A 14,677-nucleotide genomic window follows, 5' to 3' on the forward strand; every position below is an offset into this window, starting at 1 on the left:
AAGTGGCTGGCGACTGGCGTGGCCGCTAGTGAGCCTGACGCACCCGGGATTCTAAGGCCGATACGTTGCCATCGGCGATAAAGGTGTGCCGGACTTTTCGATCCCGTCACTGCTTACGCTCATGGAGTCACGGTGCCGATGAATCGCCGCCTACTCCAAGTTCGTGAGGTCTGACTGTCTGAGCACCGGTGGCGCAGACGATGCCCATGCTCTTCAGAAGATGGACGTGGTTTGGTGACAGCCTCAATCAAATGGGTCCGCAATCTTGGTCCTCGTGGCCGCGTCGCTCGTGGGCCATCCAGCAGCCACGGGCGCGACTCGCGATGGCGCAGGCGCCGCTATCCCGTTGGGTTTGGGAGGGACAGACAGGTTTCTCCACTTCGCTCCCGTGTTCCGTCTCTACTCTCTACTCTCCACTCTCTAGGCGGGGCTGAGATGCCAACCGATGATCCGTTCCCCGGGGTACGGCGCTATCGACAAAGAGTAGGTAACAACAATTTGCATGCTGGTGCTGCCATCGTGTCGTCCTCCACGAACGATAAGATATTTGAGTTGGGAAACCATGGAATGTTGCCGAGCTTGTAAAATGGAGTATCGCTGCATGTAGAACCACCTTCCGAAAAGGAAATCACGGCGATTGGAATGCTCCGGAGAGAGAGGCCAATGCCGAACGTTTTTTTTGGCTAGTCAAAGATCCGATCAGAGTGAGTGGTACTGTGGTAGTGTGGCCCGTGGCCGGTCTTTGTCACGGCCGCCGGGGAACCAGAAGCCCCGGCAAGACACTTGGCGCAAGCGCACCAGCCTAGCCGGCAGTCGCAATCGCAACGAAGGGCCCCGAACGCGCGAGCCGCCGAGCCGGCCTCGCCGGCCGCACCCGCCGCCCCTATATAGGCAGTTGGCACCACTCCCTCCTCCTCCCCCGCCACCACCGCTGCTACCCGTCTGGTGTCGCGCCCCTCTGCGTTCCCCAATCCCCGTGTGACTGAGCGCCCAGTAGCAGAGAGACTGAGAGAGGCGGCGATGGCGAGGCACTTCGTGCTCAACACTGGCGCCAAGATCCCCTCGGTCGGGCTCGGCACCTGGCAGGCCGACCCCGGCGTCGTCGGCGACGCCGTCTACGCCGCCGTCAAGGTACGCGCGCGCATTCGCTTCCGTCCGCCCACGTGCTTCATTATCCAGACAAAAAATTTCCCCTTTATCCCTCTGCATAACCTTTTCCTGATTTAGTGAATTTTTGGGAGATCCCTTATTTCCCCTAGACGATCGAGAATATGTAATTGTTTTTTGTTCGTGCAGGCGGGGTACCGACACATCGATTGTGCCAGAGCTTACAGCAATGAGGAGGAGGTAACTGCTACTCACTAGGTTCACCTAAAGCTTTGAATCACTTCTGCGTTGGCTGTCAGTAGATTTCCGTATGTGTGATCCTGCTGTTGCATACAATTTGCCAGTTATTCTCGTGTAAATACAACTTGAAACGTATACATGGATACATACAATGTGAATTATGCAATTTGCAAGCCATATCCTTTTATCCTAGCAACATATTGTTATACTATTCTTTTTTATGTATATCTATTACAACATTTATTTGGGCAGAGAATATCTCTCTGTGATATGGACTTATAGTGAACCTATTGAGGAAATAAGGGCCAATTTTGGAACTTCAGTGAACATATTAACATGCCATTCACACCTCACAAGGAGCATTTACCCCTCCTAAGTCTTATTCATTATGTGCAAAGCTGTCTTGATTTTTAATCGCAATTGGGTTACGGAAATCCCGACATCCATTCTTGGAATATCCAGGTTGGTTTGGCGCTGAAGAAGCTATTCGCAGAGGGTGTAGTGAAGCGCGAAGATCTGTTTATCACCTCCAAGCTATGGTATGCTTAAATCTCTGGTGATATTCCTGTAGTTATGTCTCTGCAGTTCAATCTGAGTATACAGAATTACAGATGCCTACTTAAGTGTTTGATCATCAAACATCTAATTGATTTCTGGATGGCTTTGTTTCCAGGAATGATCACCATGCTCCTGAAGATGTGCCTGAGGCACTAAATGAAAGCCTGAATGATTTGCAGCTTGATTACTTGGATCTTTACCTTGTACGCACCTTCCTATTACAATTCTGATTTTATCTGTCTTGGTCTCTATATCATTAATATCTTGCTTTGTGTCATTGTGTGTACTGATATCCCTACTTTTATATATTCATTTTATTTATTTATGTTTAACAAAGACAAGTCTCCTCAGTAAGCAAGGAGCATTTGTCTGAACTATATTATATCTTAAAAGTCGATCAGAATTACTGGCAGAATTCTATTATCAATGCTAGTCTGCTGTGTGTTATTTCTATAGTTTATAATGTGGAAGGTGGAAATATGGTTTTCTCTGTCGTTTGTTGGATATGTGAGCTCCGATTCCCTGAATCTGTCCATTCAGTTAGCCATATTACATCCATGGATGTTTCTCCAATCTTATTTGATATTGCCTGCCATCGAATTCTTGATTTCTGGTGTGAAATTGTTTCAAGTGCACTACTGCTGTTCGTTTTTAGCATCCTGAATACATTGCAGAAAAGATTGTATATGTTCAATGATTTTTCTTTTATGTTTTTCAACATTTCTTTCCTGTTATCTTCAGCTTAGAGCTAGATGATTAAATGTTGGAACTGTTTATCGTGGTCTTCATGAATAAATTGAAATATCTGATCGTCTCTTTATTTTGTAGATCCATTGGCCATTTAGAGTGAAGAAGGGAACAAACACCAGCCCTGAAAACTTCGTTACACCTAACATTCCTGCTACCTGGGGGGCAATGGAAAAGTTATATGATGCTGGCAAAACCCGTGCAATTGGTGTGAGTAACTTCTCATCGAAGAAATTGGGGGACTTGCTTGCTGTAGCTCGTGTGCCTCCAGCTGTTGATCAGGTGGAGTGTCATCCTGGCTGGCAGCAAACTAAGCTCCATAACTTCTGTCAGTCAACTGGTGTTCATCTTACTGTAAGTCTAATTATCTCATATATTTCTATTTTTTTAATCTGAAATTCTGAATACCTTGTGCATTTCTTTATCTCTAAAAGGGCTGCATTGTTTTTGTTAAATAATTTTTTTTTTCTGTATATGTTTTGCAGGCTTACTCGCCACTAGGTTCACCTGGTACTAGTTGGATGAACGGTAATGTCCTTAAAGAACCAGTAATCATCTCAATAGCTGAGAAACTTGGGAAAACACCTGCACAAGTGGCTTTGCGCTGGAACATTCAGATGGGTCACAGTGTACTACCGAAGAGCACAAATGAAGAAAGGATAAAGCAAAACCTTGATGTTTATGATTGGTCTATTCCAGATGACTTGCTTGCAAAGTTCTCTGAGATTAAGCAGGTATATATGCATTTGATACCCTTACAATACTTTAATGATGAGAAAATTGCATTGGCATTTGTTGATAATAATTAAAAAAAATATAGGATAAGTTGATATTCAAAATTGCTCTGTTATGTTTCTCTAAAATCGTATGATTTGACTTCATCCTGATAAATAAACCCATGTGTAAATCTCCTTTAGAGAGTCTGCTCACCTGGAGAATGCTAAATTGATAGTGAGTAGCATCTATAGTTCTTCTTAGCTTTCTTGGAGTTGGAAAATCGATGGTTCTGTGACAGGTTTCTGGTAAGGGTGTCTGCTCCTTTCTTCCCCTTGATCATGGTTGTGCAGAGTAACATATGCAGCTGCAATATTTACTATAAATATATTATTATAAATTTTAATGTGATTATGTTTTAGTGAGATGCTGACCCATTCCCTGTACGCACCTGGATACGGACCAGCTGAAAGTGTGTGTTCAACTTTGGCTATTATGTGCTGACACCAGCCTGGATGGAGTGCTGTTTTATTCACTGTCACTGGCAGTATTAGCTATATCTAGGGTGGAACCAAATCCACCGCCATTGTCTAATGATCATGATTGATTGCTACATAGGGCAATGCTACGTTTCCTTGGCTATATTATTCAATATACACAGCTTCATGTTCCAATGGATCCACAGAAAACACTAAAAACTCATCTTGGCTCCAGTCATCAATCTTTTTTTTGGAACAATATATTGACAGAGGTCTTGATCATATATACAGCACAATGTGCATTTTCCATGTTTCACGCAACTCATGTAGCAATTTCTTGACTGTTTTCGCAGTCCATTACTATCTTGCATATGTTTTCCCTTGAAGACCTTTTCACACCGCAAATATGAGCGTCTGATAAATTTTATTTTGTCATCTTCAGGCTAGGCTGCTCAAAGGCAACTTCATTGTTAATCCTCAGAGTGTTTACAAGACCCACGAGGAGCTCTGGGACGGTGAACTGTAGGAAGGATACCATTATCCTGAGCAGGGACCAGGGAGCAGCATACATTAGGGCCTGTCAGTCAGTTCATTTTTATCTCTGAATTTGCTCGCGTCACGAATGAAGGTTCAGTTGTACGAAGGCTCCAATTAATTTCCTGCATCGCGAACTACGGTTTCACCTTGGATCTTGGTTTTCTGATGTCTGTGAGCTGTGGCCTACGCAGTTAATCTGCTGGCATTATGTCACACCCTGAAATTTTTGAATTTCAAGATGTGATTAAAATTAAAAATAAAACAACAATTTTCTCACAATTTTAAAATTTTCTCAACATTTATTTTTCTTCACAGAGAATTTAGTGTAAAAGAAAATAAATATTGGTTGTTTTTCAAATTAAATGAAGTTGTTCTTCTGAGTGATGCATTCATGTTACATGTAAAGTGTTGTTGAGTGTGAAAACTTTTCAAAACGTGTTCTATCATCAAAAGTTCTTCCTGGGAATTTTCCGGAATTTTCTGGATTCTTTTCCCATTTTTCCCTAGAGCAAACTCTAATTTTTAAAGGCTCTTCCAAATCTTCTCATGAGCTCCAAATATTTTATTTGAGTTCGTTAGGTCCCAATATATTTCTAGGATTTTTCCTAGAATTTTCGTGCCATTTGGAATATTTTTCGGACTTTAAATATGAATTCTAGATTTTTCTAGAATTATTTTAATTTCGAAAATAATTAATTCCGAATTTTAAATGGGCTAAGTCTATCAAAAATACATAAATCTCTAATGGACCTCAAGGGCCCATTCATGTGTTCCCTAATGGGCTAAAGGCACGTAAAACCCATTAGCATGGGAGGGAGGTTTAGTACCACATTGCTAGTTGATGTGGGATGGTGAGACTTTTCTCCCTGTATATTAAACCAACCTCTCATGACAACTCCACACAAAAATATAGACTACCCATAGGGAGGCTCCTTGTTTGGGAATCCCTAAAATAATCTTTTCCCCAGAATCCCACCATACTCCGCATCCGTGCATCTTTGGTGAAATCCGACACCATCCTAGTGCTCAGCTTGTCGTCATCTTTGTCGTGGTGTCTTCCTTCTCGCGAGTCGTCGCCATTTCGCCGTCGACCCCGTGCCTTCTCCTCCAAGTTCACCGCCCCAGAGTTTCGCAAGGTAGCAAGGGAGCTCTCCGACCCCTTTTCCCCCTCCCCTTCTCGCTCCTGTGCGCGTGCCCGCGCCCGCCGGCTCTGCTCCGCCGCCGCTCGCCACAGAGCCGCCTCACCGCCGCCGATCTGCCATGTAGAGGCCGCAATCGCGTTCCTGGCGTTGTGCGCTACCTCCCCGTGCAAAACCAGTGTTGAACCGATCCGGAATTGCGTTATCGTGAAACGCCGGCGAGCCCCCGCCGCGCTCTGCTTGCCGCCGGCGCCCACGCTGCCGCTCCGTGCGCCGCCGCGAGCTCCGCTCCGCCCGTTCTAGCTTTGCGCTGCCGCCCTAGATGAGTTGCTCGTGCCGCGCGCTTGCCCCTAGTGCAAACCGCACTCGAATCGAGCACCGGACGGCCGTTTCGGCCAAGTCGAGCGATGCGCCGCCGCCCCTAGCTCGCCGCCGGTCGCTTGCGCCGCCGCCAGCCGCCCAACCCATCCTGACCGTTAGATCGCGATCGGACGGCCACGATTAGGTCCAATCCAAGTCAACTAAACCTATACCGGTCAACCAGGGTGCGTTTTGCAAAAGAGCCCCTCTGTTTTGTTTAAATAAACCTACAGTCCTCCTGAGTTCAAAAGTATTTCTGTTTTAATCGAAAACTTTTTAGAAAACCCCTCGAACTTTTCTAATATAGAACCCGCCGTCCTTAGCCTGTAGTTTTTCAAGTTAGCCCTTGAAGTTTAGGTTTAATTATGTTTAGACCCCGGGTTTCTTCAGATTAACCCATGGAAGCTCTGATTCTTCACAAATAAGCCACTAGATCCTTGTTTTGGCTATAACTTCTTCGTTTTAACTCCGTTTTCATCGATTCTTGCGCTCACGTGATCCTTGTGACGTGTGCAATAGTTTTATCACCTTGTTATCCTCTGTGAGAACATTTTATTGTGTCTTACAACTCTTTTCTGTTAGTCCTTAACCCTTTTGTTAATCGCGACTAGATCCCTGAAGCACCGTTTAGTCTATAGGATCACCGTTTTAGTTCCGTTTTTTGCGTTTCTTGCGCTCTCGTAACCATAGCAACGAGCCCTATCTTTTAGTGCTATCTTTTAAAGCTTTTCTTTTGTTTGGTGTATTGTTCTTAGATGTATCTTGTTGTTTGCTTTGTATGTTTTCCCGATTATTGTTCCGAGTAGAAGGATCATTGTTCGAAGATTGAAGAATCAAGATTTCCAAGTGAGCCAGAGCTGAAGAGCAGTAAGAGTAGCTTTTCGTTGGAGAAAGGCAAGTGACCCTAATCATACTTCTATCTATGCTTATTTATGAGAATACTTGATTTAATTGGAACATGGAGAACCACCCAAGAAAACAGTGCAACCACAATACTATATGGCTCTAGTCTTGGCTAAGTAACTAGATGATCTATATGTCGTGCCTGGGGTGTTTGATTGGTGGATTTTTGGGTTATTGAGCTTTGAGGATTGTGTCGGAAGCTTCGTCTTCTGAGGTACCGCAGAAAAAGGGATCAGTGCGTACATATAGTGATTCTTTGGAAAAGCCTCGTAGTGAATCCCTAGCCACTCACCAAAGGAAGTGTTTAAGGGCTTTGCAAACCCGGGCGACATGGGAAACACGAATTGTGGGTAAAGTGTACAACATTTGCAGAGTGTAAAACTGATATATCAGCCATGCTCACGGTCAAGAGCGGCTTGGACCCTCACATGATTAATAAACTTAAAGATGGATATAAATCACATTCTGGTTATTTCTTGTGGCCTTGCTGAGTACCAACCATAAGTGTACTCACCCTTGCTTACTGCTGCTCAGAAGGAGAAGGTGTATAAAGATTTCTGAAGATGTTGCTGACTTCTAGGCGTACGCAACCCCCAATCGATTGACTGTGAAGTTGGAAGCCTTCGTTTCCAGGATAAGCTATATAACTCTGATAGTCTTTTAATTGTTTTAGTTTCTCTTTTTCGTGATACTGTTACTGATTATTCACTTATAATGTCTCTGTATGTATGAAATTTGATCTTGATATACATATTTTTTTTTTGAAACCATTTGGTGCACTTTATTGATCTTGGAACATTGTTACATCGTTCACCAAAGCTTCTAGGATGTTCCTAGGGGGTTCATCGACCCAATTACATGTCAAATTCGAGGCCATTGCCATTCTAGCTAATTCATCGGCTACACAATTTGTTTCTCTATTACAATGCTCTATTGATATCGAAATAAAATCTTGCCAAATCTGGGCGCATTCGTCGTAGATAGGAGCACTTGCTGTTGCAGACATGCCACCTTGGTGGATTGTTTCCACGACTTCCGCGCAATCAGATTGAATCATCAAACGTCGACACCCCACTTGATAAGCTAGTAACATTCCTTCTCTGAGAGCCATCGCTTCTGCCATGTGAGCATCAAGCACATTATCATAGTATTTTGCGGCAGCAGCTACGAACACACCCCTTGCATCTCTAATCACCGCTCCTGAGCTTCCTGTACTCTGTTCATAGTTATAACTAGCATCCACATTCAACAATAGAAAATCTTCTGGTGGCCTCTTCCACTGCGTTTTGATTTTTATATTCTTCTTCTCAGCCTTCATATAGTTCGTCGTCAGTGTAGCGATAGACATAGCAGATTTTGCCGGATTTTGAACAGTATCACCATGAACTTGTTTTCTTCTCTCCCACCAGACATACCACCCTCCGGTTAGAAATAATTCAGCCAAACCCACCTGATTCAGATGCTTAATTTGTTTTGACTGTTTAATTATATCAGCCAACAGTACAGACCCCGATCGATCCGTATCAGAGAGTCTGTTTAATTCATCTGAAATGCCCAGCACTCTCCAAATCTCCTTTGATCTTTCGCAGGAAAACAAAATATGCTTTATATCCTCACATCCTTGTCGACATATAGGACAGCTGCTATCCTCTCCAATGTGCCTGTTAGCTAATATGCCACGACAAGGTAACAAGCCATGCAGAACTCTCCAGCCGAATATTTTTATTTTCGCTGGGACATTCAGCTTCCACAAGGTTTTCCATACTCTTTCTCCCCCTGAACTTCCCGCATTCAGATCCACATTGTTATCCCCAAATTTGTGGAGCCATTGTGTATGGTATGCAGAACCCACTTAAAAGTATCCCTTTCTGTTATAGTGCCAGGCTACCACGTCCTCTCTTCCTTGTACAAGAGGAATTTGCAATATTCTGTTTGCATCAATATCCCAGAACATGCTTTTTATCATCTCTTCATCCCATTTACCTGTCACTGGATCAATCAATTCATCCACTGTCGTGAGCAGGTTGTGACCCCTTGGGGTTAGAACTTTCAGATCGTGACTAGCCGGGACCCAACTATCTTCCCAGATGTTAATCTGTGACCCATCTCCTACTCTCCAAATGTACCCTTTTTTGAAACAATCCAGTCCCGCCAATATACTTTGCCAAGTGTATGAACTTCCACTCTTCTGTTTAGCATTTAATAATTTTCCATCCGGGTAATATCTTGCCCTTAGGACTCTTGCACATAAAGATTCTGGTTCAAGTAATAATCTCCATACTTGTTTGGCCAGTAAAGCCCGATTAAAGGTTTCTAAATCTCTGAAACCCATCCCTCCTCTACTCTTTGGGATACATAACTTCCACCAAGCTTTCCAGTGTATTCTTCTCTGGTCATCGTCATCACCCCACCAAAATTGTGATATGGCATCTGTCATCCCTTTGCAAATGTTTTTTGGGATTTTGAATACCATCATCGCAAAAACAGGTACGGCTTGAGCAATTGACTTAATCAGAATCTCTTTGCCACCCATGCTTAGTAGTTTTTCTTTCCACCCTTTTGTTTTAGAACGAACTCTGTCGATCAAATGTTTGAAGCAGTCACTACGATCTATCCCCACCAAAGCCGGCAAGCCCAGATACTTATCACACAACGATTCTGTGACAATGTTCAGGGCTGCACACACCTCCTCCCTCACTGTTACTTCTGTATTTTCACTGAAAAAATGCTCGATTTTGCATCGCTCACCAACTGGCCGGAATTTGCACAATATCTGTCGAGCAAGCTCTTCAAGTTAACAGCCTGATCCTTATTAGCTTCCATCAGGATTAAGGAATCATCTGCAAAGAGAAGATGTGAAACAACTGGCGCATTCCGGCAAACTTTCACCCCTTGTATCTCTCCTCTTTCTTCAGCACCCCTCAATAAACTTGATAATCCTTCCGCAACCAATAGAAATAGGTAGGGAGAGAGGGGGTCTCCCTGCCTCAAACCTCTGGTTGGGCTAAACAATTCAATTTCCATGGAGTTGACCCTGACTTTGTACTTTACAGATTTAACACAAGTCATAATCAGATCAACCCACCTTCTAGCATACCCCATTTTCAGCATAATTTTCTCCAAAAAACACCATTCCACTCTATCATAAGCTTTGTGCATATCCAGCTTAATAGCACAACAACCTTTCTTTCCACGTTTCTTCTTAATGGTGTGAATACTCTCATAAGCTAACAGAATGTTATCAGTAATTAATCTACCCGGCACAAAGGCACTTTGGTTGTCACTAATAACATCTGAAAGAGTAGCTCTGAATCTATTCGCAAGCATTTTGGAAATGACTTTGTACACCACATTGCATAAGCTTATCGGCCGAAACTGAGATACCATGGTTGGATTTTTTACCTTTGGGATTAGAACAATTGTCGTATCATTCCATCCATCCGGTATTTTGGCCGAATTCACAGCATCCAGTACTTCCTTCACCAGGTCATCTCCCAATAGCTCCCAAAACCTCTTGTAGAAAATTGCGTGCATTCCATCTGGCCCCGGTGCCTTAAGATCACCAATTTGAAATAGAGCTTTTTTCACCTCCTCACCGGAGAAGGGTTTCGTAAGAGCTTGATTCATGTCGGATGTAACATTGGGCAACACATCTGACATTATATTCTGATCCACCTCCGCAACCTCCGACATAAACAGGTTCTGAAAATAATCTTGTACGATATTACACATTGCCTCCCCATCTTCTTGCAGCACACCATTACTATCCACCAGCCCCTTGATAGTATTCTTCTTCCTCCTTTTTGACGCATAATTGTGAAAAAAACTGGTGTTTCTATCCCCTTCCTTGAGCCAATTTGCCCTGGCTCTCTGTACCCAATAGATCTCCTCCTGTTCAAGCATAAGTTCTAGACGGACCATAATCTCTTTCTGTGCTTCAGTATTGGCATCCGTCATGGGTCCTCTTCTCAATCTCTCTAGTTCTCTTTTTAGGTTGGCCATTCTTTTTTCAGGCTTCTTCAACACCTCTTTATCCCATTTATGCAAATCATCATGGACATCCTTAACCTTCTCTGCAAAGGAAGGACCTTGGCCCCGCGCCTTTGCTCTAGCCCAAGCCACCTTTATCATCTCTTCTACAGTATCTTCCTGCAGCCACCTCGCTTCAAATCTTTTTACACCTCTTTCTCCTTGCATTGGCGCTAGATACTGTGTATCTATCACTATGGGTCTATGGTCCGAACGTGTCATCTCACTGTTGATCAACGTTGCTTGCGGATACAAGTTGGACCACTGTAAATTAGCAACTGCCCTGTCCAGTCTTTCTCTGATTTGACCCCTCTGCCATGTATAAATATCTCCTGTAAAACCCATATCGTTTAGTTCACATTCTGACAGTACGTCATGAAAAGCTTGTAGTTGCCTCTATGATCTTGGTCTTCCTCCTTCCTTTTCTGAATTGTACAAAATCTCATTAAAATCACCCATAATTAGCCATGGTGCAACCAAGTCCTGTTTCAGTGACCTGATCGCCTCCCAGGTCCTCGCTTTCTGATTCCAGTCTGGTTCACCATATAGCCCTGTAAATCTCCAACCACCCTCCTCTTCTACCACTACATCAATATAATATTTCGTAATATCTTTCCTGCTGATTTTGATCTCCTCCTTCCACATTAACAATAGGCCTCCACTCCTCCCATCGCTCTCATGCACCAACATATGATCAAAACCAGCCCTCCTTCTCACATCACCTGCCTTAGCATTGTCCAGATGCGTCTCAGACAGAAAGCACACATCCGGCTTTACACGCTTCCGGACCTCCAGAAGCGCTCGAACTGCACGGGAGCTCAAGAGCCCCCGGCAGTTCCAGGCGAGGATTTTCATTGTGCCCGGACACTCTCCTCGAAGGAGAGCGCCGATTTTGCATATGGGGTTTCTTTGTTATCCTCACCATCTTCACTCCTCCTTGGCCTCTTCTTCTCCTGTTCAGCTAACGGACTGACCCCTTCTCTATTCTGAGTGGAATCCTCCAGCATCGGGGTACGCCCAGTGAGATTAGCCGACCTCCCCTCTGCCTGCAACTCAACATCATCAGCCTCCGTTTCCACCGATATGTCCATGCCATAAGCTTCATCATAACCTCCGCCTCCTCTTCCAAAACCTCTTCCCCGTCCTCTCCCTCTTCCTCCTCCACGACCACCACGATCATCCCTTGGTATCATTGCCGCCGTGAAAGGAACTTTCAGCCAGTCCCCCCACTCACACTTTTCTTTCGGATGCACTCCATCTCCACATTCAGCAACTTCATGGCCCAAACAACCACAGAAGAAGCAGAAGCTAGGTAATTTCTCATATTGAACCAAGCATATCATCCTCTCCTTTAAAGTAATTGGAACCATTCGTACAAGAGGCTTGTTCAGATCTATCCAAACTCTCGCCTTCAAGTATGGCGTCGAATTAATCTTTCCATCATTGACTAACAGCATGATGGTCTCCCCCACCTTCTTTGCGACCTTCTCTGCCAGTTCCTTCTTCTTCATTAGCATCTCCGGAACACCCTGGATTCTAGCCCAAATTGGGATTTTATCCAATTTGTACGCCTTGACATTGGAGTATCCATCGTATTCCTCCATCACTATGGCCGCACCTCTGAATAACCACGGTCTGCCATCCATGACTCTCGTCCAATCCCTCAGACAATGAAACTGGACTACAAACAGATTTGGTTCCCGAGCTTTGAAGGTCACCTCTTTCGCTGCCGCCCAAGCATTGCGCAAGGCGTTGAACAACGCAGCATGACTGAAAGGTTTCGTCGTATGAACCCTAAACAGGGCAAGCCACCGGACCTCCTTCACGAGTTCCTCGAAATCCTCGGAGAAATCAAGGTCATCCTCTTCTTCCCCATGAAGCTTCATCCCTTCCAGGAACTTCTCCAAACTCGCAGCCCCCTCTCCCCCATCCTTCTCCTTCCCCTTCCCCTTCTCGCTGGAAAGTTTTTCCGCCATGCAGAGCTCCGCCCGAGCGCCCTCTACCCCTGCGCTTGAGATGGCAGGATCGTCGTCGCGATCTGTAGGTAGGATCACGTCGAGTTCGACGTGAGAAACTTGTGACTCCAGCGCCGCCGCCAGAGGATAGGAAACCCTAGGTTAGGGGACAAATCAAGTTGATGGTGGGCGTGATTAACTATCGCTTGAGGTGATCTTGATATACATATAGTTATGCATTCGGTTTTGTTCTTGAAACCGGGTGTGACACATTATTTATCCTGTGCTGCGTGCTAGTTTGTATCAATCACTGGAAATTGCATCTTTTGTCCTGAAGACTTGAGCTATTTTCTTATGCCCTATTCATTTTTTTCTCTCTCTGTGAATTTTATGGACGTGCTATGCAAACAAACGTGTGAAAGCAACCATGGTGGTGAGACCTGGTGACTGGTGACCGGATGCTGCCCGGCAGCGGCGCGAGGAGAGCATCCGGCTCCGCCCTGCTACTCAGGGAAGGTTCGGCGCACTGGCGCGAGAGCACGGGCGGCAGGAGCCGAGCGGGCGCGACGAGGGCATGACCTGGGCCTGCGCTCTGAGACTGAGTGGCCAACCGGTGAGCGTGAGCAAACCGCAGGCATGCAAGACGGCGCCTTTGCTTGCTCTGGGTCTTGTCTCGGCACACCGTTTGCTTCGCCCCGCGAAGTACACGTGACCCGGCACGCGCGTGCGCCACAGCACCTACCGCGCATCGCGCACGCGCTCGGCCGCCTACTACACAGCAGACAGCACGCACCACGCGCCACTCCCTAGCTCATCTCCGCTCGTTCCGGTGCCTACCACGCCGCTCCCCGTCCTCGATCGTGTCCCAGTGGTACGGCCGCGGCAGAGACCGATGGTGAGCACGAAATGGTGAGGCACTTCGTGCTCACCATCGACTGTAACACAACTTCTGCTCTGTGTGTTTGAGTCTGATGAACGCATCGACGCAGGCTGGGTACCGGCACATCGACTGCGCGAGCGACTACGGCAACGAGGAGGAGGAGGTAACCGCATGTTTCTAGCTCTGAGCTCTGAATAACTGAATTTCTCCTGAGTTGTGAAAGCATCGCTGCGGATAGACTACGTATGATCATGCTGTCTATGCACTGCATATATATACAAACTTGCAAGGTTGCAAGACGATGCAACTCGCTTTATGTGGTCGTTTCCTTGGGGTTTCTCTTGAATCCGAGCCTCTGCCCTGTAGGGCTCACCTGTCAGCGTACCAAACGTAGTCCCTGCTCACGCAAACTATTAAGCAAGAAATGGATAGAACTTTCCATATTCTTATCGTTCTCCCTCAGTTCCCCTCTGAATTTCAGCTTCATCGCTAGTTCCCAATTCACAGCCCGAGTAAGGAGAAATTAAACATCCATCTTTGGGTTATCCAGGTAGGTCTGGCCCTTCAGAAGCTGTTTGCAGAGGGTGCAGTGAAGCGAGAAGATCTGTTCATCGCCTCTAAACTGTGGTAAGCACAAATTTCTGGTGGCTTTATTTGTTCCTATAGCATCTCTCTATGCAATACGGATGTAAACGGATCGGATACGGACGACTATTACTGATATCGTATTTATTTTCATATTTTTGTTCGAATACGGAGTCAAATACGGATAGTGCTAGTTTTTGCCGAATAAGATTGCAATGGATGTCGACATCATAAAAATGTAACTTTTGAGTATTCGGATACGGATCGGTTACGGATATTGAATACTCGGAAACGGATACGAACGGATAAAAACTTTTTACAGACCGGATCGAATTCGAATACAATCGAAAAATATCGGTACAATTTACATCCCTACTATGCAACCAACTTTGGTGTGGACTAGATGTCATGTCTGCTGCTTGGCCGCTTGGCGCTATTGATCCT

At 45.2% G+C, this 14,677-nt stretch overlaps 2 protein-coding genes across 2 annotated transcripts; one reads left to right on the plus strand and one right to left on the minus strand.

Annotated features, from left to right (window-relative positions):
• The first annotated feature begins 782 nt into the window (after positions 1-782).
• LOC120673109 (aldo-keto reductase family 4 member C10-like) lies at positions 783-13,123 on the plus strand. Its single transcript, XM_039953799.1, has 8 exons — positions 783-1,131; positions 1,297-1,347; positions 1,810-1,886; positions 2,021-2,108; positions 2,734-3,006; positions 3,138-3,386; positions 4,288-4,586; positions 13,040-13,123. The coding sequence occupies exons 1-7, from the start codon at positions 1,021-1,023 to the stop codon at positions 4,369-4,371; spliced, it is 933 nt and encodes a 310-aa protein (XP_039809733.1). The 5' UTR covers positions 783-1,020; the 3' UTR covers positions 4,372-4,586; positions 13,040-13,123.
• LOC120675055 lies at positions 11,665-12,789 on the minus strand. The gene has a single exon (XM_039956148.1). The coding sequence runs from the start codon at positions 12,787-12,789 to the stop codon at positions 11,665-11,667; it is 1,125 nt and encodes a 374-aa protein (XP_039812082.1).
• Positions 13,124-14,677: the final 1,554 nt, after the last annotated feature.

This window comes from Panicum virgatum, chromosome 5N (assembly GCF_016808335.1).
Source record: "Panicum virgatum strain AP13 chromosome 5N, P.virgatum_v5, whole genome shotgun sequence".
NCBI lineage: Eukaryota > Viridiplantae > Streptophyta > Magnoliopsida > Poales > Poaceae > Panicum > Panicum virgatum.

Bases quoted from the DNA above. Each gene is read 5' to 3' on its own strand.
- LOC120673109 (XM_039953799.1), top strand. From the start codon at position 1,021: ATGGCGAGGCACTTCGTGCTCAACACTGGCGCCAAGATCCCCTCGGTC. The intron at 1,132-1,296 runs GTACGCGCGCGC...TTGTTCGTGCAG, and splicing joins CCGTCTACGCCGCCGTCAAG to GCGGGGTACCGACACATCGA. The intron at 3,387-4,287 runs GTATATATGCAT...TGTCATCTTCAG, and splicing joins AGTTCTCTGAGATTAAGCAG to GCTAGGCTGCTCAAAGGCAA.
- LOC120675055 (XM_039956148.1), bottom strand. From the start codon at position 12,789: ATGGCGGAAAAACTTTCCAGCGAGAAGGGGAAGGGGAAGGAGAAGGAT.